The following is a 25,336-nucleotide window of genomic DNA, read 5'->3' as shown; positions in this document are numbered from 1 at the left end:
AAGCGGGCTGTTCAGAACACAGGGCTTGTTTGTTAATGGCAGGATGCTGACCGAAGCACAGCTGGCTGAAAAAGCTTCAAGGTCATCAAACTTAGCAGAAAGCAAAGACATCAAATAATACCATTTGCATCTGAGCCTCTAAATATTCAGCAGGCAAACTGATCTCTCACAGGGTTTGAAAACGTACATGCGTTGGCCTTAATTCCCAAAGCGAAAGGCTTCGTCTGTTTACTGCGGCAAAAATAGGAGACACTTAAAAAAAGGTCTTCCCGACTATTCAAGCCAGAATTGGTTTGCAAGGTTTTGGGGTTTGGCATTGTCTGAAAAGTTAGCACATCAAAAGCAGACTGGGAAGAGGCAAAGCAAAACAAGAACTTCTTTGAAATGTGATTCCTCCCTTCCTCTCCTGATATATCAACAACACAGAGGTGGTGAGGATTTGCCCTCTGTGAGCTCATTTGTCCTTTTAGAAAGACACACTGACTGGACTTATGAGTTTTGGGCTACAACTCCATTCCTATTCGTAAACTGCTCTCTGGTCCAAGTTCTGAGTTTCTTGTTCATTTGGTCACCTTGCAATACATGGTATTTTTTTTCCTTCCAAAAAAGTCCGCATCAACATAGCCCAAATTTTCTGCCAAAGAACACCTCATTTCCGTGAAGTAAATAAATTACTCAAATTAAACAAAAAGGGCATTTTTGTCATGCACTTATTTTGAAGAAAGGTTAAAGAGCACTGGAACGCCAGACTCCTCCTGGTCCTCTGGAAATTTGGTCCTCCGTCTGGCTCCTTAGATTCTATCAGGTACCTGCCTATGTATCTCTGCTTATCCTTGCAGCCTTGAGGGATAGAAAAGCAACCTCTTGCAGAACAGTTCAGTTCCACATCACAGAGCAGTTTTATGCTGCAATTTAAAACACACATAGGTTTGGTGAAAGAGGGTTACATCCAGGCTAAATTTTGTTGTTTAGGTGTTTAGTCGTGTCTGACTCTTTGTGACCCCATGGACCAGAGCACGCCAGGCACTCCTGTCTTCCACTGCCTCCCGCAGTTTGGTAAGACTCATGTTTGTAGCTTCGAGAACACTGTCCAACCATCTCGTCCTCTGTCGTCCCCTTCTCCTTGTGCCCTCCATCTTTCCCAACATCAGGGTCTTTTCCAGGGAGTCTTCTCTTCTCATGAGGTGGCCAAAGTATTGAAGCCTCAGCTCTAGGATCTGTCCTTCCAGTGAGCACTCAGGGCTTATTTCCTTCAGAATGGATAGGTTTGATCTTCTTGCAGTCCATGGGACTCTCAAGAGTCTCCTCCAGCACCATAATTCAAAAGCATCAATTCTTTGGCGATCAGCCTTTTTTATGGTCCAGCTCTCACTTCCATACATCACTACTGGGAAAACCATAGCTTTAACTATACGGACCTTTGTCGGCAAGGTGATGTCTCTGCTTTTTAGGTTTGTCATTGCTTTTCTTCCAAGAAGCAGGCGTCTTTTAATTTCGTGACTGCTGTCACCATCTGCAGTGATGATGGAACCCAAGAAAGTAAAATCTCTCACTGCCTCCATTTCTTCCCCTTCTATTTGCCAGGAGGTGATGGGACCAGTGGCCATGATCTTAGTTTTTTTGATGTTGAGCTTCATCTGCAGTGATCATGGAACTCAAGAAAGTAAAATCTCTCACTGCCTCCATTTCTTCCCCTTCTATTTGCCAGGGGGTGATGGGACCAGTGGCCATGATCTTAGTTTAGGCTAAATTAGTTGAACTTTAATCCTGCGCTCATTTTAGTGGAACCTTTGTTAGTCATGGCTAACTTTCCTCACTGGAAAGCAAAGGGTGCTCCCAGACGGGGACAATTTAGCAGCACACAATCACTGTTCTGCTTTAAGCTGGAAGTGGAATAGCCACTCTAATACCCTGTAGCCAAATGGGCAATCTCTCTTTCCCCAGCCCCATAAGTTAAGAGAGAGAGAATCTGCTCTAGGACCACTGTGTGAGGATAAAGGATTACAAACTCTCTCCCTGCCTCACTACCAATCACAGTTGCCTTCAACTGCAGTCTCTTTTTTTGGCGGTGGGGGGTGGGGGACACCAGATTTAAAGGTAGTATTAAGGCTTAATGTGACACAGCTGATTCCTAGGAGGAGAGCTAGACCCTAGAGACTGAAATGGTTGGAACGCAATCAACAAAACAGCTGAGCAATCTCCAAAGCCCATATGATCTAACCCAGGCATGGCCAAACTTGGCCCTCCAGCTGTTTTGGGACTACAATTCCCATCATCCCTGACCACTGGTCCTGTTAGCTAGGGATGGTGGGAGTTGTAGTCCCAAAACAGCCAAAAATGTAATGTAATGGATCATTTAAACCTGGAGAAAATGTACAACTGTTCTATTGAGCTAAAAAACTCAGAATTTCTGAGCTATGAATAAAAACAAAACATGAACTGCAAACATGTTTATTTTATTTTGTAAAATTTGTACACCGCTTGATTGTGGGGGGCAAAAAAAAAAGCGCCTCAAAGGGGTTTACGAAAAGATAAAGCGGGGGATGCTTTGTTAAGATGTTTTGCAGATTCCTCGTTGAAAGTGAGTAAAATTGCAGCTATTTCACAGCAAGGGCCCAGTGTGGAAACAGCCAGAAGGCAACCAACTTAACCTGGATTCAAACTAAAGCAATTTAAACCACAATTTCACTATGCAGCTGTTTCCAATGCAAACTGAGGCTGATGTTTGAAGTTAAGCGTTATTTAGACTGAATGGTGGTCGGTGGCTTTGGCGACGGCCCAGACTTTGGCAAAATGAAACTCAAGAGCGACAGTTAAAATATGGTGGGAACGCAGTGAGAATCGCGGAAGACAGGCAAAGAATCAAGGATCCATCTTTCATAAACACAGCACCATTTCCCCATTGGCTTTGGCTTTTACAAACAGTCGGAAATTTTTACGATTTCTGATGCTCCACTCAACTATGATTTGCAGAGCAATCCTAAGCTCTGAAAACTCCTACAACTCAGTGCGGAACGTAGAAGGAACTGCTTTTGCTGTGCTAGACCCAGCAGTGGTGCAGCTGAGAGACCCGCCTTCTGAATTCGCACAGCAAACCCGTGAAACACATACAATGGTACCTTGGTTCTCGAAATTAAATCCGTTCAACTTCAGAAAACGTTCGAAAACCAAGGCGCGGCCTCCGATTGGCTGCAGGAGCTTCCTGCACTCAATCGGAAGCCGTGTTGGACGTTTGGCTTCCGGAAAACGTTCGCAAACCAGAACACTCACTTCCGGGTTTGCAGCGTTCAGGAGCCGATTTGTTTTGGAGTCAAGCCATTCGACTACCCAGGTACCACTGTGCTACCAGCAGCAGCAAAGAAGGAGAAAGAATACGTTTCAATCCTCTCATAGAGGCTTTACCCGAATAGGGCCTGGAGCACAAATCTTCATCGTGGCCATAGATCTTCCATTGGCCTCCCCGTGCCTGGTCGCCCCTCTCCGATAGTGTCAGTGACCAGTTCCCCAACCTGGAGCTCAAATACTGGGAGAGCTGGTCACCCAGGCTCCGGCAGTTCCACCGCATGTTGACAGATTCCCGGTCGCACTCATAGGTGCCTAGTGCCTGGGCTGTCGCGCTGGAGTTTGCAGACTTCCAGGAGACCCCCAAGCACTGCATGGTCCCAACGTTGAAAAGCCGGTTCCGGGAAACCCATTTCCACTTCTGAGCTGGGAGGCTGGTGTTGCAGCTCCTGGAAATTTTCACTAGAGAGTCCTTAGTCTCCAAGCAGCCTTGCAGACCACTGCTATAGATGAGGAATATCCCCGAGTCTGTGAAAATGAAAACAAATATATATATATAAACCTCCATGTAGTTAGTAACTCCCTGAAACAGACAGGACCATCCTCCCGATAGCACAGGTCAACCCATTAATTCAGAGGCCAGGTTGCTCACCAAGGCAAGACAGTTTGAACATATTACACTGGGCTTACTGCACTGGCTGACCATTAAGTTTCTGAGCCCAAATCAAAGTGCTGGTTTTGACCTACAAAGCTTTAAAAGGCTCAGGACTGCAATTTCTCAAGGGCCGCCTCTCCCTATATGAACCGACCTGGACCCTGCAATGATAATCATCTGAGGCCCTTCTTTGTGTGCCGCCTCCATGAGAGGTCCGGAGGGTGACAACATGAGAACGGGCCTTTTCTGCAGTAGCTCCCCGTTTGCACCATGCTCTCCCCAGGGCATAGCTGCCAAGTTATCCCCTTTTTAAAGGGAAATTCCCTTATGCTGAATAGGCTTCCTCGCGAGAAAAGGGAAAACTTGGCAGCTATGCCCCAGGGAGGCTCACCGGAGGCCTTCACAACGTACCTTTAGGCATCAGGCAAAAACGTTTCTCTATAACCAGGCCTTTGGCTGATTAAACAATCTATGGCCTTTTAAAATTGTCCATGGGGGTGGTGGTTATTGGTTTGCCTTTTTGTTTGTTTGTTTGTTTGTTTGTTTTGTGTTCTTGTTTGTAATTTTATGTTCCCCTGTGATCTTTGGAGAAAGGTTGGTATACCCATTTAATAGATAAATACATGAAATGCAATGAAAACCCGGTTTAGAGCAGGCATTATGTGAAATAGTGCCCAGATTTGGTGGGGTCTGCTTTCGATAGCCCCATATTGGTAGCAAACAGCTCTGCAGGAATCAAGTATGAGACAGTTCCCCAGATGGCAAGGGTAGCCAACCAGAATAGTACTGTATACAACAACCTCTGAATATGAAAACGTGCATTCTTGCAGAACCGCATTTTACATGCTGCTTTACTTAAAACCCCAAGCGGTTATTAAAACCTGCAATTACCTTCTCGCACCAAGCCGATCTCTTTAGCAAAGTTCCTCTCAAGAAACCAGGCCATAGCTGGAGTCTGGATGTTGCCATGTTTCTGGCTTAAGATTTTCAACTGATGAGATGCTGCTTCTAGATTGAATACTATGTGCTGTTCAGATGACCATAATACTTCCGTCAGCAGAATGTGAGGGGAACTGGTTTTCCTCCTGTAGCCCCTCCATACGGTTCGGGAACCCAACCCACCACAGGGGAATCACCAGAAATCGATTACTTCCATGTCCTGCTGTCGGAAGCCATACTAACACCACAAGAAGATACAACCATATCAAACCCTGCAAGTGTTCCTGTTTCCCAGGGACAGTCCCAAATTTACAGAAGCAGTTTCTGATTTGATCCCGGAATTTCCCACTTTTCCTTAGGATGTCCCTATTTTCCTCAGAGAAATGTTGGAGGGTATCAGGGTGGATTTGATTTAAATCAAATCGATTTAAATTACTAGTCAGTAAGACTTGATTTAAACCACTTTTTTACAGAAAGACTCATTCTTGCGGATATAATCTTAATACAGTGGTGCCTCGCAAGACGAAATTAATTCGTGCTGTGAGTCGCTTCGTCTAGCGATAATTTCATCTCGTGAAGCGTGGGTTGCCGCGGCGGGGGGAAAAAGCCGAAAAACTTCGTCTTGTGAAGCGTGGCCATAGAAAACTTCGTCTTGCGAAGCGCCGAAAACATCGCAAGACACTTTCGTCTAGCGAGTTTTTCGCTGCGCGAGGCATTCGTCTTGCGAGGTACCACTGTATTTACAATCAGAAGGTGGTTTCATTTTTGGAATAATAAATTTTCAGAGTTGTTTTTACAGTTCTTTCAAAAATTACTGATTTGGTTATACTATTAGAAATAAAAAGCCAGGTAATTATGAAATTATTGCCTATATTTGGACAACCTTTCTGCTGTACTTTATTGGAAGGATAAAAATCATCATTTCCTTAATAACAATTTAAACAATTTATTTAACTAAAACAATAACATTATAGCATATGTATCCATGTTCGTTAACTGATGTGGTTAAACAATTAAAAAAAACTTAGACTGAGTTTTAGCACACATGAAAAACTTAAAACAAATCCTTATTTCCTGATGAATACCCTTTGGGCTCTAATGTAACTTAAATAGAAAACCATCTTTGGAAAGATTTTTCCTCCAAAAGCATTTTATTTTAAAAATCTGATTTAAATCAAAGAATTTGATTTAAATTTTTTAAAATCTGATTTAAATAAAATAAATCTGTGTTTGTTTTTTCTCTCTCTCCAAAAAAATCATTGATTTTTATCCACCCTGGAGGGTATGGAGTTATGTGACCAACCGGGCCAAGGAGATAAGTAACTAGACAACCTTCGGATGACATCTGAAGACAGCCCAGTACAGGGAAGTTTTTTTTAAAATGTTCAATGTTTTATTATGTTTTTATATAGGTTGGAAGCTGCCCAGAGTGACTGGGAGAACCCAGTCAGATGGGAGGGGAACTGTTGTTGTTGTTGTTGTTGTTGCTGTTGCTATTGTTGAATAGGACATCCCTATTTTCATTGGTGTACTTTAGCTGATCGCCGAAGAATTGATGCTTTTGAATTATGGTGCTGGAGGAGACTCTTGAGAGTCCCATGAAGAGAGTCCCATGAGAAGAGAAGACTCCCTGGAAAAGACCCTGATGTTGGGAAAGATGGAGGGCACTAGGAGAAGGGGACGACAGAGGACTAGATGGTTGGACAGTGTTCTCGAAGCCACCAACATGAGTTTGACCAAACTGTGGGAGGCAGTGCAAGACAGGAGTGCCTGGCGTGCTCTGGTCCATGGGGTCACGAAGAGTTGGACATGACTAAACAACTAAACAACAACAACATTTTCATTGGAGAAATCTTGGCAGGTATGCCATATATATATGGCATACCCGTCAAGATTTAGAAAGATTATACATAATCATTCACTCTCAAAATCCCTTTCTGTGCAGGTACAAAAGGACGCAATGGTGTCAGCACCCCGAAAAACAAAAGACTAGACATGACAGGTTCTGGGAAAGGTTAGCTCTCCCGAGGCTTCGCCATGCTCATGTATGGATGAGTTTAGAAACCATAAGGTCATACTCAACAGTCCAGACCAGAAAAAGAATTGGTGCCTATGGCCAAAAGGGAGAGATCGGCTGACTCTAAAAACAGACAAAGGGCTAAAAGTAGAAAATTACCACTTGCAGGAGAACTTAGAAAATTATAGCTACTGAGGTTTCAGAACCTTTTACAGAAGGGGGGAACACAACGACAAGTTACCTGAGGGAACAGCAAAGGCACATAGGCCTAATACTCTCTAAATACGGGACGTCCTAGTCCTGCCTTTGTGATCTAGCAAGTCTCATGCAGGGAGTTGAAAGGGCAGAGCAGGCCTAAAAAATGGTGATAGGGATTTATTTTCCTCCATTGCATTTCCTGCTCTTCGGACGTGGCTGTATGACGCTGAGCCATAATATGCTGTCTAAACATGTTCTTAGCCTATCTCTTTTTTCAACACCCTGAAAGTGTGAATTTCAGCATTGCTAAGGCTGCTTCCAGACTGCTGGCTCCTGGCTCAACCCGATCATTGTTCTTCTGTCGTCAACGGCGAGCAGAATCCCAACTGGTGCCGGATTAAACCCTGTGGAGGCGCCTAGGCAGTCAAAATCTTGGGGGGTCCCCTCACAAATTTTAGGAGACAAGAAAGCTTGATGGTCACTTTCTTTCAAGATCAGTATTTCAAAATCAATTATTATTTTGATCCGTTGTCCCAGCGCCCCCTAAAAGGCGTGGAGCCGATTGGCCAGTGCCTAATCCGCCTATTTGGTAAACCGGCACTGATCCCGACCAACGTTCCACATTATGGCCACATCCAAGCACCAGGCAACTATGGGAATTGTAGTTCTGTGAAGGGAATCAATGCAAAAGGACTCCTTCCATCTGTGGCAAAGGACTCCTCTCAGACGATGCTCCTTTCCTAGGAGGAAGAGATCCTGTGGACCTAACCCCAAGCCAAGAAGTCGCTTTTGAGATTAGAAAATATAGCATTTTTTGGGGGGGGGTGGCGAGACCTGGAGAAAGTGGAAAACTCTATATCCAACTTTGTGAAAGGATTCTCTTAAAACAACCCTCAAGTACCCTGTTTCTCCGAAAATAGGACGTAGCCATAAAATAAGCCGTAGCAGGATTTTTAAGCATTCAAGGAAAATAAGACATAGTAATAGGTGCAGCTGCAATGCCGGCCACGGCAGGAGAAGGAGGGGAAAAAATAAGACATCCCCTGAAAATAAGCCATAGTGGCTTTTTTGGGGAAAAAATAAATATTAGACGGTGTCTTGTTTTCGGAGAAACACAGGTACTGCTGTTGAAGGAAGCACGTCCAGTCGTGCACTCAAGAAGGCTGTTCTGTCCTTTGGATATGTTAGATCCTGCAGATGAGATGCTACTGTTATCAAGAGGACTATCTTTGCAGGGACTCAATTTTCTCATTGCAGGAAGGTTATTTTGTGGTCCAGTTTCAAGCAGGCGTCGCCTCAATACGTTCTAATACTCTGCTCGGACCTAAACTTAATAACTGATGTGGTTGAAAAGCCAAAAGCGTATAACCTTAAAACGATGGCTTTCATCCAGCTTGCTTTCAAGTGAATGAAGCAGAACGAAACGGAACAAGCCATTCAGCCAGAGCCAATGGTCTCCTCCAGGAGAGTGTGAGAATGGAAGCTTCGGATCGCAAAGTGGGATTTGAGACCCAACTTGGTACAGAGGAAACGTGTCAAAGGAATTTACACTGCACAACATCCAGAGGGTTTAAATTAGCATCGGAATCTCATAAAGTAACTGAGCTCAAAGTTTATCCAAGTACTGCAGAAATAAAGTTACGGCCTTTTGTTTGGTTTTTTTTTTAAAAAAGCAGGAGAATTTGAATAGCTTCTTCTACGCCAATATTCTTGTTGATCTTTTCAGAATGTTGAAAATCTGTTCCCAAATAATTTAAAACTGTTACTTGTTCAACAAGCTGCTCATCTAAATACCTTAGAAAACACCATTACCTTCCTTTTAACAATATTCAGAAAATACCCTCACACCCATTTTTTTCTGGAATAGAATTGTAGGATCATCTGCATCCAATAAAACAGAAATCTTTTTCTGTGGCCAACTTGGAGACATAATAAGTTAGTGATGACAGAAACTCAACAATATCACTTGTATCTAGGTGAAATACGACAACTGCTTGAAAATGGCATAGGATCTGTAAAAGATGGGTCTCTGGTCTACTGCACTTTCGGGCACGTATTAATATACAAAGTTTTAAAGAGAAAAAAGGAGTATTTTTATAGTTAATTAGACCCCTTTCCCCCGAAATCCCATAGGGGAAATGCTGCCTTTAGATCAATAAAAGCTGCATACTATATAAAGCACCTCTGAGGGTTATGTGTTTGTGTGTATTTATATTGCAAAAACAGCCTAAAGGGAGGGGGGGTTAAAATCATTGCTCCAGAGCCTCTGTTGCAAGCTGTTTCAGAGCTTTAACACAAATAATAACAACACCCTTTATAAAAAAAAAAACACTCATGGGTGTTAAATGGTGCTTTAAAACGCTGCCCACACACCTGGCCACTGTTGGTGGCCAATTTGGATTTCCAAAGAGAAAAGGTTTCCTATACAAAGCATACCAGATTGCTCCAGAAGGTCAGTCAAGTTCAATTGCCTCCATAGGGACCTTCCATCCACCCTCCCAAGGCAGATCCATGCTGCAGTTGCAGACAGAAGACTGAGGTTGCATAAACACGGGTGCAAGTGCGAGATACTTTCGCCCCTACCAAACTACTAAAATTAAATTCTGAATTGTGGGGATTACACGAGGAAATGGCGCTGGCATGTGTGGGAATGACTGAGATCTGGTGCTGGCAAGCCACACCGATCTTCCGAGAGCGTGGGCATTAGCGCGGCAAACCGGCTAATGTCAGAATGGGAAACACGTGAAGAAGGACAGGTCAGAGGCTCAGGTCAGCAGGGCAACAGGTCACAACAGAGCTAGAAGGATCTAGGACAGGGGTCCCCAAACTACGGCCCCCGGGCCTGATGCGGCCCAATCGGCCTTCCAATCCGGCCCGCGACGACCCCCACCACCCGCTGCCGCCGCCCGCTCTCACGGCGCGCGGCGCAGCGACGATCTAGAAAAACGGCAAAAAAATGCCGAAAATCCTTTGTGCGCATGCGTATGGGCCTCTCCCGACCCGGAAGAGGTCATTTCTGGTGCACTTCCGGGTCGGGGGAGGCCCATACGCATGCGCACAAGCGATTTTCAGCGATTTTTTTCCCGCCCGTGTGCGTGTGCGCATGCGCACGGGCGCGCACTCCCCCGCCCTCCGGCCCGCTGCGCGCGCACTCCCCTGCCCTCCGGCCCGCCACACGGTAAGTCTGGGGACCCCTGATCTAGGAGGATCTGGACGGAACTGGATGAATCAGGACAAACCAGATGGGTCAAGCCAAGGAGGGCAACACAATGGGAACTAGGAGGGGGTGTTTACAGAGTGACATGTGCTTGGAGCATGGACAGAGGGCATGGCAAAACAACACGTGGGCTATGGAGGATGTCTTAGGGAGTGACCGGTTGTGACGTTACAGGAAACATCACCTTGTATGGGACTGCACTGTTGTAATTGGCTAGAAGTTACACTGTCGTTGTAATGATTAACTGTCATCCCGAGCTTTCAATAAAAGGAAGCGCTCGAGCTCTGCTCTTGGTCGCCTTCCCATTGAGTTCAACCTGCCTTGAGTCGTGTCGTCTTTGCCATTACAGCACTGAATCAAGCTGGAAGCCCGTCAGTGTGCACGAATCTAGTTTTTAACAGGTCTGCGGTTGTACTAAGGGAAAGCCTGGGAGAAATGGAGGACAAACTGGAGCAAATTCAACAGGGACATCCATGGAGAGAAGCTGCAACGGTGGAGTGTGGAGCGTGGCCTGAAAGGGTCGAGAATCCTGGAATTCCTATGGAGGAAAAGCTGAAGCCCACACCATACATTTATACCCCATCCCTTCCTCCGATGAGTCACGGGGAATGTCATTTCTCTCAACAACTTTCAGCACCCTTAACAAACTTCCATTTCCCAGAATTCTCTGGGTGAAGCCATGACGCTTGACGTGGCATAACAGTGCTTTAAATCATGGGTAGGCAAACTAAGGCCTGGGGGCCAGATCTGACCCAATCATCTTCTAAATCCGGTCTACGGACAGTCCAGGAATCAGCGTGTATTTACATGAGTAGAATGTGTCCTTTTATTTAAAATGCATTTCTGGGCTATTTTGGGGGCATAGGAATTCGTTAATCCCCCCCCCAATATAGTCCTGCCCCCCACAAGGTCTGGGGGACAGTGGACCGGCCGCCTGCTGAAAGTTTGCTGACCCCTGCTTGAAATGTATGAGTTGGGTGTGACCTACAGTACCCAAATGTGATAGGCAGACAACGTTCCACTGCAGCATGTTGATATTGATAGCTAGTTTGGCCAACTACAAGATGTTTCGCAAAAAGCCTTTCCACATCACTGATATTCAGGTATGTTCCCCACTGGCCTGCCTTCTTCTGAGCTCACATGCCATGCACAGAACCAGAGAGGTGACTAACCAGAAAGTCTTCTGTTCTGTTGCCTGCAGTCCTGAGATAACTTCCAAATTCTGGAAAAATAATGTTCGCAACTATCGGACTGGAATATCATGCTGGTTTCCCTATTTTAAACAGCAGTGATGGCTGTTGTTTGCTTTTTGTATTTTTGCTTCACAATTAGGAGAGAAGATAGCACTTTTTTCCAGTTTCCTTCTGACATTTTTCGTGTTTTGCGTGATCTTTCAACAAAACGCAAAAGCCACTTCTGGGAAATCCAGCTGAATCCCAGGAAACCGCGGGAATTTTGCATTGCAATTTCACATGATGAAATTTGGGGTGGAATCCCGGCACACAGTTCTTTCCCACCACCTTAGCACAACGTGGTAATATGCTGATCAGAGTTCTATAACAATATCATCCAGGATCATAGCACTAGCATTCAAAGCAGAAAAGAATTAATGCAATTATCCCCATGTCTGAATGCAACCTACAAATCCGTACAGTACAGAACTTTTTTTTTATCTTAAATGCTTGGGAGGCAAGAAAGCTTCCGGGGGGGGGGGTACGGGGGGACGACAGACTTGTCCAAATGAAGAGAACAAAAGCAACATAAACTTTGGCCAACAAAAAATTCAAGCAGGCTCTAAGGGTTGCTAGAAAAAAGAGCAGCAAATTGCTAAAAACATTAAAGACCAACAAGAATAAGATCCTTAAATCTATATCTATATATATAGAAATGTAAAAATCGTGATACTGCATGTTCCACTTTTCTCCGTAACCGCTTGACCAATCGTCCTGAAATTTTGACACAACGATCCAGGCCACTCCCCGAGCGTTGTTGGGGACAAAAATCCCTCAAATCACACACCTGGGCAGGTATAGACCTGATTTTCCACCAAGTAAAACAGCGCCCTCAAGTGGCGTTATACCCTCCTCCACCCCTCCCTTCCTGTGAAATCTAAGCCACACCCACAAACCAAATGACATCACCAACCAAGCAACTGAAACCACCAAGTCGGCCATTATCAGACCCCCTAGGTCCTGCCAGGCTGCTAGGCCCCCACTAGGCCCGGGGGGGGGGGAGAGGGTGAGCGTCCAGATCACAGGTCGCAGCACGGCCTTTGTTTTATGTAGGCCCCTGCCAGGCCCCCACTAGGCCCCCGGGGGGGGAGAGGACAAGCGCATGGATCACAGGCTGCAGCATGGCCTCTGTTTTATGTAGGCCCTTGCCAGGCCCCCACTAGGCCCGGGGGGGGGGAATAACCCACAGCAACGCACTTGGGGGCACGGCAAGGGGTTTTTACTTTACAATTTAGCACCACTAACCCCCTCCCAAAAAAATCCCCCACCAAATAACCAACATTGCCAAGTGGAGGTAGGGGCCTGCCTGGGGGGGGGGGAATAGGGAGCAGGGATACGTAATGGGTCAGAACAGGGAGACACAGGGATGAAACCTGCCCTCTCCACAGTATCTCGCCTCGACTCAGGGGGACTCTGAGGCTCAGGGGGATCTGAAGGGGGGCTATTACCCTCCATTTCATAGACTAATGCACAGCAACGCGTGCAGGGCCAGCTAGTATATTATAAGCCCAATCCAACAGGTTGTTCTTATCTTCTTAAGTAACTAAGATTATCTCAATTTAGCAAGGGGCCCAAGGAATATTCTATCTATCGAGAACCAATGTCATGTAGCAGTTACAGCAGAGGTGGGGGAACATGTGTAGTCCTGCGTATGTTGTTGGACTACAACTCTCATCATCCCCAACCATTGGCTGTGCTGGCTGGGGCTGATGGGAGTTAGAGTCCAGCAACATCTGGAAGGGCCACACACATTCCCTATCTCTGGGTTGAAGTGCTGAACTAGGAATGGGAAAATCCAGGTTCAAAACCCCATTCAGCCAGGAAATGTACTGGGTGACCTTGGACCAGCCAATAATAATAATAATAATAATAATAATAATAATAATAATAATGGTAATAATAGTTTTTATTTATACCCCGCCCAAAACCCAGGTACAAGGGTCCTAGGCCGTATAGGGCTTTAAAGGTTAAAACCACCACCTTAAACCTGATCCTGTACTCCACCGGGAGCCAGTGCAGCTGGTGTAGCACTGGATGAATGTGATCCCGCGGCGAAGACTGGGTCAGCTTCAGTTTCTGGGTCAGCTTCAAGGGCAGCCCCACATAGAGTGAATTAAAATAATCAAGCCTGGAGGTGACCATCGCATGGATCACAGTGGCGAGAGAGGTAAGGGACCAACTGCTTAGCATGGCGGAGATGGAAAAATGCCGCCTCTGTTGTAGCTGTAACCTGCGCCTCCATAGAAAGGGAGGCATCGAAGATTACACCCAGACTCTTGACAGAAGGCGCTGGCACTGATTGCGCCCCTGCAAGAGATGGGAGTTGCCCCCCCCCAACTCCATGTTGTCCCGACCCAGCCAAAGGACCCCTGTCTTCGAAAGATTTAGCCGTCGGGACTTCCGGCGAGCCAAGATGGCGAGCGGCACGGCAACGCATAGCTCCTGAGAGCAATCAGCCTGCCCGTGCCGCCTGGCCAGCCCCCGGACCTCAAAAACCGCCGAGATAGCCGCCGCCGTTGCACGGGCGCCCGGAGAGCCTGGTGGAGCAACCGGGGAGCCGCTGGAGGCCCCCCGGCGACCCCACCGGACCGAAGCTGAGGGCGCCCGGCCGGCGGCCCAACAAAGCTCCAACGCGGCGACGGCCGCGATCACCCACGGCCCCAGCAACAGCCGCGCGGGTGTCGGAGACACCCGGCGGATCGAGCGGAGAGCCGCTGAGGCTCCCCCGCGGGCCTGCCGGGCCGAAGACGGGAGCTCCAGTCGGGAGCTCCAGACCAGCAACCGGGCGAGATCCGGAGACCCCGAGGCCTCTGACCGCCCTCCACGTGGCGACCCGGAGAGGGCCTGCCTCACGGCCGCGGCCACTGCCACCGCTACATCAGACACCCCAGAGGGGGAGAAGAAGGAGAAAGACCCCCCCCCCGGAGAGAAAGGCCCTGACCCAATAGCTTCTGCGCCGCCGCAACGGGGAGCCTTGCTAGGCACCGGCGCGCCAGAAGCAGAAGAGCACACCACCCCCATCGTCGCTGCCGCCGCCACCGCATCAAACCCCAAGGAGGAAGAAACAGAAAGGTGAAGGGAGAGGAGAGAGGGGGGGGAAGGGAAAAGGGAGAAGAGGACCCCTCGCCACCCACAAGCCAAACGAGGGGGAAGAACCCCCCCCCCGGAAACCCCCCTACCCCCTACGGCCATAGTCGCTGCTACCACCACCAAGGCCTCCATCGCACTGCTCCCCCCCCCAGGTGAAAACCCAAACCTATACTCCAGAACCACAGCTACCAAGTGGGAAGGAGGGAGAGGGGGGAGAGGAGAGGAAGAGGAGAAAGAGGCAGAAGAAGGGCACATAAAATAGCTGGCCCAGCCTAGGCCTACCTCCGCAACCACTGGCGCACCAAGAAAAAGCCACCCCCTGGGAGGACACCACGTCCCCTGGCTCTCTATTTTCCCTCTTACATATTGGTACTCCTATCCTCACCCTCATTTTATTTTATCTTTTACCTTATTTTCATCTCATTTTTTAAAGTGTTATCTATCCAGACTCTTCTTTCATCTTTTTTAACGCTTACTTTACTTCATTTTACTTAATCCCACATACACATATTTCCCTCCTCTAACCCCCTCCCCGCATCCAGATCTTATCCATATCAACAGCATATTTGCCTGCTCAGTTGTCCCCCTGCTCTTCTCCTTCCCTCTCCCTTCCCCTGTATAATCTTCACTCTCTTTTCCTTTATTCACTTCCCCCACCCCCTACACCAACCAAGAGGAAAAAAGAGGAAAACCAACTAAAAAACAACTAAACTTAAAAACAACAACAACAAAACGCTGCCTAAACCCTCTCCCTTCCTTCCACCCCTATCTTCTCCTCTCCTTTTCTTTCCCTCCTTCTTTCTTTCCTTCCTTCCTCCCTTCCTTCCCTCCCTCCTTCGTTCCTTTTCCCCTCCTTATTCCTCTCTCCTTTTCCTCTCTCTCCCTCTCCCTCACTCTCTTTCCGCCTCCATCTCATCTCACTCTACTTTAACCACCATCAGTCCAGTTACTCGCCCCCCAACCCGGCGACGCTACTGAGACGAACACAGAAACCTTAAAGCAGTTCCTAAGCCACAGCCAGGAAGTAACTCAAATGGCTGCCTAAACCAAACGCTCTGCCAAAGCCACCAATCAACATCGCCTGACCAACTCAACAACAACAACAACAAAACCCACCAACGCCACAAGTCTTGACCACAACACATCACACCACAAAAAGAAACCAAGCAGACCTCAAGCCCCAAACCAAAACCAGCAAAGAGACCGAGGAGACATCAACCAAAGAGATGGCGAATCATGCCGAAGCCGCACAACCCCACCAAGGAACCGATCACCCAGCAACGCTAAATGAAATGAGAGAAGAAATGATAGAAATGGAAAAGAGACTAAAAACAGCACTGCAAGCCGCAGTAGAAACCGCAGTGACCCCCCTGAAGGCTCTTATCAATGAGCTGACCTCCAAAGTGATAGACCTAGAGAACAAAAATCAATCGCAGGAGAGAATAATAGAACAGTACCAGGAGGAAAACACACTCATGAAAGAAAAACTGAACAAACTGGAAACAGAAAATGAAGAAATGAGAATCAAACAAGCGGACCTGGAAGATCGAAGCAGACGCTGCAATATCCGCTTTCGCAACTTCCCCGAAAATGCAGAAGAGAGAAGTCCAGCCGACCTAATTGTAGGCTGGCTGAAAAACACAATCCCAGGTCTGAAGCTCGAGATACACGACCTGGAAAGGGCTCACAGAGCCCTACGAGCCAAGCCGAAAGCTGACTCCCCCCCCAGAGACATCATCGTATGCTTTGCGCGCTACAGGAAGAAAGAAGAGGTTTGGAATAACCTCAGAAACTCAAACAACCTCCAATACAAAGGAAACAACATATCGGCCTTCCAAGATCTATCACAAGACACCCTAAAACGGAGGAAAAACTTACGCCCATACACCCAGCGCATCCTGCAAGCAGGTTACAAATACCGATGGGGCTTCCCCTTCCGCCTCATCGTAACAACCAGCACAACACAACACATGGCAACCAACGTACCAGAAGCCAAGCAACTACTGGAAGACCTCGGAATTGACCTTCCACCGGAAGAGCAACAGGAAGACTCACCAAGCAACAGCCAGGATCAGGACCACGGCAATGAAACAACAGCAAACAAATGGACAAGAGTGGAACGAAAAGGAAGGCAACGAAAGCGACCCAACAAGACGTATCAATACAACCAAAGACGGACACGCACAGAATCACCCCGCCGAGGAGTCAGCACTAGAAACCAGACCAAGATCACCCAGATCTACTCTTCACAGAGGAACAACAACTACAACAACAACAACACCCAATGAAGCAACCGGAATACATCCCAAATCGCAGGACTGGTGATTCCCCCTCCCTTCTCCCCTCCCTCCCTAAGCTACAAAATTAGCTAACAACAGCACCCCCCCCCACTAACACCACATCCCCACAGAAAACCCCCCAACACCAGTCCAGACAACCCCGACTACATTCCCACCACCCGACAACCCACACCCTCATTACCCCCCTCAGTCACACTAGGAAAAACCAACCCGTACAACGTTCAAAACACAACCCAAAATCAGGCAAAATTTGATACCTAACCTACAAAACGGTGGCACTAGAGCGTACCAATACACACACACCCCAAAAGATGTTGCTGTTTTCACGGGCAACATCGCCTTTGAACCTCATACAAGTCATTGGCGTCACAAAGACGCCTCAAATCGTCTCGCTGGACACCTCCCTTCACAAAAGACAAGGGGGCCGGCTTGTTCTTGTACATGCCCCCACACACCAGCTGAGACCCAGGACCAACCGGCTAATCGCCAAAAGGTCCAAAACTCCCCCAACAAACGCCTATATGACTACATATAGGAAACCCTCTACAACCTACCCTCCACCCCTCAACCCAAATCTAACTCCAACCCCACTATTCCCCTACCCAACACACCCTAGGTCAGCGCAACTCCAGTGGTTCTCCAAACAACACAAGGAGAGAGGCAGGACGACCCGGACGGGTTGGCAAGTAATCACCCTACACAACAGAGAAGCAAGATGGCTAACTTAAAAGCAATTACACTAAATGTGAGGGGGTTGGGAAACCCCATCAAAAGAAAACGCATCACCACATACATAAACTCCATGAAACCACACATCACCTTTCTACAAGAAATACACAATCCACCCAAAGGGAGCAAACTCCTGAACGACCCCCGCTTCAGTCAACAGTGGGTGGCAAACGGCTCAGGAAAAGCCCGAGGGGTAGCAGTGATACTCAGTAGAGACCTAAACTTTAAAGCCACAACAATCCTAAAGGACAAAAGAGGCAGATTCATCTTTGTCAAAGGGGCACTAGACGGCAAAACTAAACTGACAATAGGCTCTATATACGCCCCAAATTCGAAACAACTAGACTTCTTCCAAAAGACACTAAACAAATTCCTCTCCTTCACGGAAGGGGAAGCAATCCTGGGAGGTGACCTCAACCTAAATATGAAAGGCATATCCCTGAAAGACACTCACCCTACAACCTCACGGGCAAACCTCCTCAAAAAAACTCCCCCAATAAATAGGGACTCTTATAAATTACTAAAAATGCTAAAAAACAGGGGTCTCTATGACATTTGGGGTGCAAAAAACCCAGGAGACACCACTCATACATTCCAATCTGGACGCCATGGCACAAGGTCCAGACTGGACAGCATTCTGCTCACACAGGGCCTGATCCCTCTAGTAGAATCAACAAACATAGGCAACATCAAAATCACAGACCACGCCCCAGTAGAAGCCACTATTAGAATAGGAGAGGGAACGCAAACCACCCCATCATGGTCCTTCAGTCCCATCCTAACTACAAACAAAGAAATTAGAGAGAGGCTCACAAAAACTCTCCAGGACTACTTCAAGGAAAACGATGTAGACAATACATCAACCCCCCTCTTATGGGACGCAATGAAAGCGGTCACCAGAGGAGTGTGCATAAAAGAAAAAGCACTCCTCAAAAAACAAACCTCTTCAAAAATCAATAAGATAGAACAAGACATCAACATTCTCTCATCTCGCTACAAACAAACAGGTTCTAAAAAAATACTTAAACTTATAGAACAAAAAAGAAGAGAAATAGACTCCCTAGAAATCAATAAAACAATGATCAACATCTTATACTCTAAGCAACGCTTCTACGAACACGGGGGGAAAAACTCCAGACTATTAGCGAACAGATGTAGGAAAAAAGCACTCAAAACAAGAATACACTGCATCACCAAAAAAGATGGCAACATAACATTCTCCCCTAAAGAAATAACTTCAGAATTTGCAGAATTCTACTCCATCCTATACACCTCCCATAACCCATCAGAGAAGGAAATCAGACAATTCCTAGCAGGACTGACCATGCCTACCTTAACCGAGGAAGAACAGGAATTCATGGACAGCCCTATCACCCCAGAAGAAATAGACACAGTCCTCAAAAACCTGAAACCACACAAAGCCCCAGGTCCAGACGGCTTCACAACAGAATTCTATAAGAAATTCAAAGAACCCCTAATGCCGTACATGACACGCCTATTTAACGACATCATGAAAGGAAAATCCATCCCCCAAACCTGGACACACTCCAAAATAATCTCCATCCCAAAACCCCTGAAGGACAGCCTCAAAGCAGAATCATACCGCCCGATCTCACTAATAAACCAAGACTACAAGATATTCACATCAATCTTGGCCAACCGCCTAAAAACATTCCTATCCAAACTAATAGCCCCAGACCAGACTGGCTTCGTCCCCGGTCGCAACATTACAGACCCTATCAGGAAACTACTGAACCTGATTGAACATAGCAAGGCAACTAAACTCCCACTAACAATCATGTCACTAGACATCCTCAAAGCGTTCGACTGCTTAGAGTGGAAATACCTACTAGAAGTACTAAATAGCATGAGATTCGGCCCCAATTTCCTACAAACTCTAAAGCAAATATACTCCCAAGCCTCAGCAAAATGCAGAATCAATAACATGGACTCAAATACCATAGTAATCCAAAGAGGCACAAAGCAAGGATGCCCACTGTCACCTTTCCTCTTTATCCTGGCTCTGGAACCCCTAGCAATACGTATTCGAGCAGCCCCAGACATCAAGGGAATGGAAATAAAAGGCAGAACCTACAAACTAGGGCTATTCGCTGACGACCTAATGGTCACAACACCAGATCCCTTAAACACTGCAACTTCCCTAATCAGAGAACTCAACACTTTCGCAACAGTGTCGGGACTACGAGTAAACTTTACAAAATCAGAAGCCATGTGCTTCAACACCCCCCCACATATTCAAAGAAAACTCACCAACACCACCAAGATAAAACTCTGTCATACCAAATTTAGATATCTAGGGGTACAAATAACCAAAAACCTCAACAAATTATACCTACACAACTACAAACCCCTGTGGCAACAAATAAACAAAGACCTAAAGAGATGGAGCAGCATGAACTTCACCCTCTCAGACAAGATAGCCACGATCAAAATGATCACCCTCCCGAAACTAACCTACCTATTCCAAACCCTCCCAATCTGGATACCCCCAACCCAGCTTCAAAGATGGCAACGAAAACTACACTCCTTTATCTTCTCACACAAAAAACCAAGAGTAAGCACCAAATACCTGCACCTCCCCACCTCAGAAGGAGGTTGGGGGATCCCCAACATACAAGCATATTACAGTGCCAACCAAATACGACATATAATCCCATATATACTAGAAGATGAGACAAAACAATGGACACACCTTGAGAGGGAGACAATCGAAAATATCAGCACCACGGCATACCCACTCCTCCCAAACAAAATAAGGAAAATCCCCACAAAGCTTACCAGGTACACACAAACCATGTTCAGAGCATGGAAAACAGAAATAGGCAAACTGTGCCCAACCCCGTCCCCACTAATTCCCCTGACCTACCACCCAGTATTCCACCATGCAGCACAAAACCTCCAAATAAAAACCTGGCAAACCAAAGGCCTATATCGCCTAACCGACTTCTATAAAAACAACAAACCCCTGTCAGCACAAGAAATACAAACCAAACTAGAAGACACCCAAATACCCTGGTTGGCACAAAACCAAATCCATACACTCCTAAACAATCCAGCAATAAAATCAGCGGCAACCAGACTCCCTACAACATTTGAAAACCTCCTACTAACGACAAAGGGACACGGCAAAGGACTGGTATCCGCAATATACAAAATACTACTCAAAAGCCCCACGAACCCCCTAAACGCTATCAAACAACAATGGGAGGATGACATAGGATATGAAATAAACCCCACCCAGTGGACCAAAATGTGGTCTAAACCCCCCTTCAAATCCATATCAACAAAAAGAAAAGAACTCTCCATGAAACTAACCTACAGGTGGTACCTAACCCCAAGAAAACTAGCACTAATACACCCAGGAACCCCACCAAAATGCTGGAGAGGGTGCACCTCCACAGGAACATACCTCCACATGTGGTGGGAATGCCCCAAAATCCAATCATTCTGGACAATAACCATAAGAGAAATTTGTAAGATAACCAAGCAAGTACTAGAAATCACCCCAGAACTGGCCTTATTAAACATCTTTCAAGACAACAACGCCCACGCAGATTACAAAGAACTCATAACCCACCTATTGTCAGCAACCAGAAACATCATAACCAGACACTGGAAAGACCTGTCAGGAGCAAACATGGACCAATGGTATCAAGTAGTATGGGAAACGGCCCTACTAGAAAAACTAACCAGTAAGCTGAAACTAGCACGGGGACAAACAGAAGAAGACACATTCACCCCAGTATGGTTCCCCTTCATCACTTACACAGCCCAACAGGATAATGACAAAAATCCACCGTCAGCATTCAAATCAATATGGTTAAACTAACCAAAACACCCACCCAACCCACTCACACAAGAAACCAAAGACCACCACAGCCATCCAAAAATGAACAACCACACCCTACGCCAACCCCCATCCTCTCTCGGCAACAAAGGAGTACAAGCGAACAACAGAGAACCCGCACAAACAACGCTGACACTGAACGCCTACATATATCTAGGAAAACAGAAACATAGGCATCCCACCCCACCCACCCACCCCACCCACCTCTACCCCCCTTCCTCCTAATGTCTCAACAAGCAAGATTGATGTATAACAATGGAAAAAAAAATATGAGACTGCATTACCTTTGTAAACCAAGAAAATCCTCAATAAAAACTTTAAAAAAAAAAAAGAAAGAAAAGAAAGATTTAGCCGTCCAGCCACAGCTTCCAAGCACCTGGTCAGTGTGTCTGGGGCAGAGTCAGGATGGCCGTCCATCAACAGATAAAGTTGGGTGCCATCAGCATGCAGGTGGCAACCCAAACTCCGGACAAACTGGGCGAGGGGGCGCATGCAGATGTTAAAAAGCATCGGGGAGAGGCAGTGCAGTCGGGCCAGGGATGACATTATACGCTCAAACTTCCTTGCCCCGGTGAGCAACCTGGATGGTGTTTCAGAACAGTATTCAGAGGCAGCCCCATGTATAACACATTGCAGTAATCTAACCTAGAGGTTAGCAGAGGCTACTGACTCCCATCCCACACATTACTTCTCTTTGTTCAAATAAATAAATAAGACTCAGAATTGTCATGTTGGTTTTTTAAGAGATCTCACAGCTTTGCTTCTAAATCCTTCCACTCCATCCAACATTGTAGGCAGAAGTGATGCTTTCAATAATCGGAAAGAAACTATCTTTGAGCACATTAAATTAGGAAAACAGTTGGACGCCAGTTGGCCTATGGACGACTGAGTTACGCCAACAGTTCACTTCTCATTGAAAGAGCGGCCTTCAAAAGCAACAGGCCACCCACAGTAGGTACCACATAGTTATGCAGCTTTTAAACCACAGAGCCTAGAGCTTGCTGATCAGAAGGTCGGCGGTTCAAATCCCTGCAACGGGGTGAGCTCCCGTTGTTTGGTCCCAGCTCCTGCCAACCTAGCAGTTCGAAAGCACATCAAAGTGCAAGTAGATAAATAAATAGATAAATACAGTGGGAAGGTAAATGGCGTTTCCATGCGCTGCTCTGGTTCGCCAGAAGCGGCTTTGTCATGCTGGCCACATGACCTGGAAGCTGCACGCTAGCTCCCTCGGCCAATAATGCGAGATGAGCGCCGCAACCCTAGAGTCGGTCACGACTGGACCAAATGGTCAGGGGTCCCTTTACCTTTAGAAATATGCAAGTGCTCCAAAAGAAGTCCATTAATATATCTTAAAGCTCAAGAGCGAGAAGCCTTAGAACCTGTCTTCCTTTTACACTGTGCTGTGTTCACACCATACATTGAAAGCATATTACTTCCCCCAAATAATTACGGGAACTGTCATTTACCTGCCACGGAACTGAAATTCCCAGCACCCTTAAAGAACTGCAGTTCCCAGGATTCTTTGGGGGAAGTCGTGTGTTTTAAGTGCGCTTTAAATGTATGGAATGTATGCAGCCTGCAGTGTTTTTAAAACGCATCATTTCACATTCTGTGCACCTCTTGGCTCTTAATTTCATTTCAGCTTCTTTCACTTGCTAAGCAACAACGGCATTTAATATGAGTTATGACTACAGGTCTCCCACATCCGAGTCCAACGTATTAGGGAACAAACTACTTTATGGCATCTCTTTGCATTCTTTGTTTTACCAGCCTCCTCCAAGCTGGTGCCCTCCAGATGTTTTCGTCTACAATTCCCATCTACCCCGGTTGGTTTTTACTTGTAAAAGGAGCTGCAGGCAGCAGAGCTATACATTTGATTGGAGCAGCCGTACTGCGAGACTGGGGTGGCCTATTCCCCCTGCTCCCCATTTCCCAGGGGCTGAGGCAGGAATACAAGTTTCTGCGAGTGTTGAGCAGGTACAGTTACCTGGCTGGCTGCAGAGGTGCGCAAGCCGCTGGGTGGGAGGAGACAAAGAAGAGCACGTGATTGTGGGCAATCTCCTACCCAAATTAGCCTATGCAGTTAGCCATATATAAGCTGGTCCCATTCAATCATTGCATCTTTTGCTCTAACTTCCCACCCAAAACTGAGACAAACCACCGACCCCACACTGCTTCATTCCTGACCCTTTTCCCAACAGCTTCCTGTTCCCCCCCCCATTTCCCAGCGGCTTCCTGATTTACTTTAAACTGCATTTCTCTCTCTCTGTAAGCCACAATGGGGTTCTTTTAGAAATTTATCACGCTGCAAAGTTTGTTTGTTTTTGTTAATCCTTTGGTTGCAGACTGCATGGAAACTGGAGCAAAAAGCAGGGATTTTATTTATTTCTTTAAATGTCACTGTCTGGCACAATTGACCGGTCCAGACACTGGAGCAAGTTTTGGAGATCTGGCCAACTTGCAAGGCCAGTGTGCTTGCGAGGCAAATACACCGAGCTTTTGACAAAGCTCTGGGGACCAACAAATGCCTCTCATTAGTTTATTTCTCGTCCCTATCACTGTTCTTGCTGGCCAAATCGCTATCCTCCTCGGAGGCACAATTGGGGAGACCAACGCACGCCAGCATGGAAAATGCACAGCTTGGAAAATGCACTCGCTCTAACTTTTGGAAACACTGATTCCTCTGGGAAAATCCGGTGGTATGAAGTGGTGTGTTGGGGTTTTTATTACGGCTGGACACATGCAAAAAGCCTGGAGGGTTGCAAAGCAGAACTAGTTGGTGAAAGAATAAAATTCCCAAACTTCAGGGGCGCAGAAACAAGAGCATTAATTTCAAAATGCAGCAGGGATCAGATCTTGCAACTAGAGAAAATCATCTTTTTTTTGCTGATGGGGAGGTGTGCAAGTGTGTGCCCCCCTCCCGTTTCTTTCAAAAACAGCCCCTTCCATCTCCTCCTCCCTTCGCAATTCCAAACCACATCTGGTTCCATTCAGGATTCTCCTCCTCCGTTTGCAAAACGCAAGCTCGCATACACGCCCCCCCCCAAATGCCCCAACAACTGCCCAAAACGGGGGGAGTGAAATCGGGGTGGGGGGAGAGAAGAGTGCATGCTAACTTTGTGAGGAGCCGACCCCCCCTCTTTTTTTTTAAAGAGGCAGATCTACAAGTACCTCCTTTCACCACCACCCCCAACCTCCCGCCCTCCTCAAAAGACGCTGCAAGTTTGGAAAGGAGTAAAAACAAACACATTTGGCCAACTCAGCCCTACCTGGGAGAAGAGCGCAGAGTCCGAGCTCAATGGTCAGAAGGATGCCCAGGGCGCATCTCAGCAAGCGAGGCCGTGGCGAAGAGGGGGGGCTGGGAAGTTTCATAGCGGTGGGGTGGGGTGGGGGGCTGGGACTGATCTCCCTCTCCTCTTCTCCTGCTTTGCGTCCTTGCGCACTCTCTCTCTCTCTCCGTGCTGACTCAGTGTCCTTTTCTCCCCCTCCTCCTGTTCCGAAGGTGATGGGAGGGTAAAGAGACAAGGAGATGGGAGAGACAAGGAATGCGCCCCCCTCCAAAAAAAAAAAGGGAAAAAAGCGCCCCTCCCCTGCCTTCTAAGAATTCAGACGCTGCGTCACGAACCCCACAGGCTGCCCAGCCAGTTGTGGGCGGAAGGGAAATGGGGGGGAGCGAGAGAGTAGCTTTCTCCAAGACTTCCAAACTTTTTCCGCGGTTTGGCAAGCTGGATGTGCGCTAAGAGGAATTGCAACACGTTGCAAGTGAGGCGGAGGGGGACGGAGAGGAGGAAAGGAGGGAGAGGCTCTGG

The 25,336-nt window shown here is 46.9% G+C and overlaps 1 protein-coding gene across 1 annotated transcript in view; it reads right to left on the bottom strand.

Moving 5' to 3' along the window:
- The window catches only part of MRC2 (mannose receptor C type 2), a 77,162-nt gene extending 51,826 nt beyond the window's left edge, over positions 1–25,336 (bottom strand). The window contains exons 1-2 of the mRNA XM_035136405.2: positions 24,797–25,336; positions 3,403–3,810 (exon numbers count right to left, since the gene is read on the bottom strand). Of these exons, the coding sequence (XP_034992296.1) occupies positions 3,403–3,810; positions 24,797–24,899 (511 nt within the window). The 5' untranslated portion in view covers positions 24,900–25,336. The remainder of the gene's footprint in view (positions 1–3,402; positions 3,811–24,796) is intronic.

This window comes from Zootoca vivipara, chromosome 13 (assembly GCF_963506605.1).
Source record: "Zootoca vivipara chromosome 13, rZooViv1.1, whole genome shotgun sequence".
Classification (NCBI taxonomy): Eukaryota; Metazoa; Chordata; class Lepidosauria; order Squamata; family Lacertidae; genus Zootoca; species Zootoca vivipara.
Note: the sequence above shows the minus strand (reverse complement) of the source record. Positions and strands in the feature narration are given on the sequence as shown.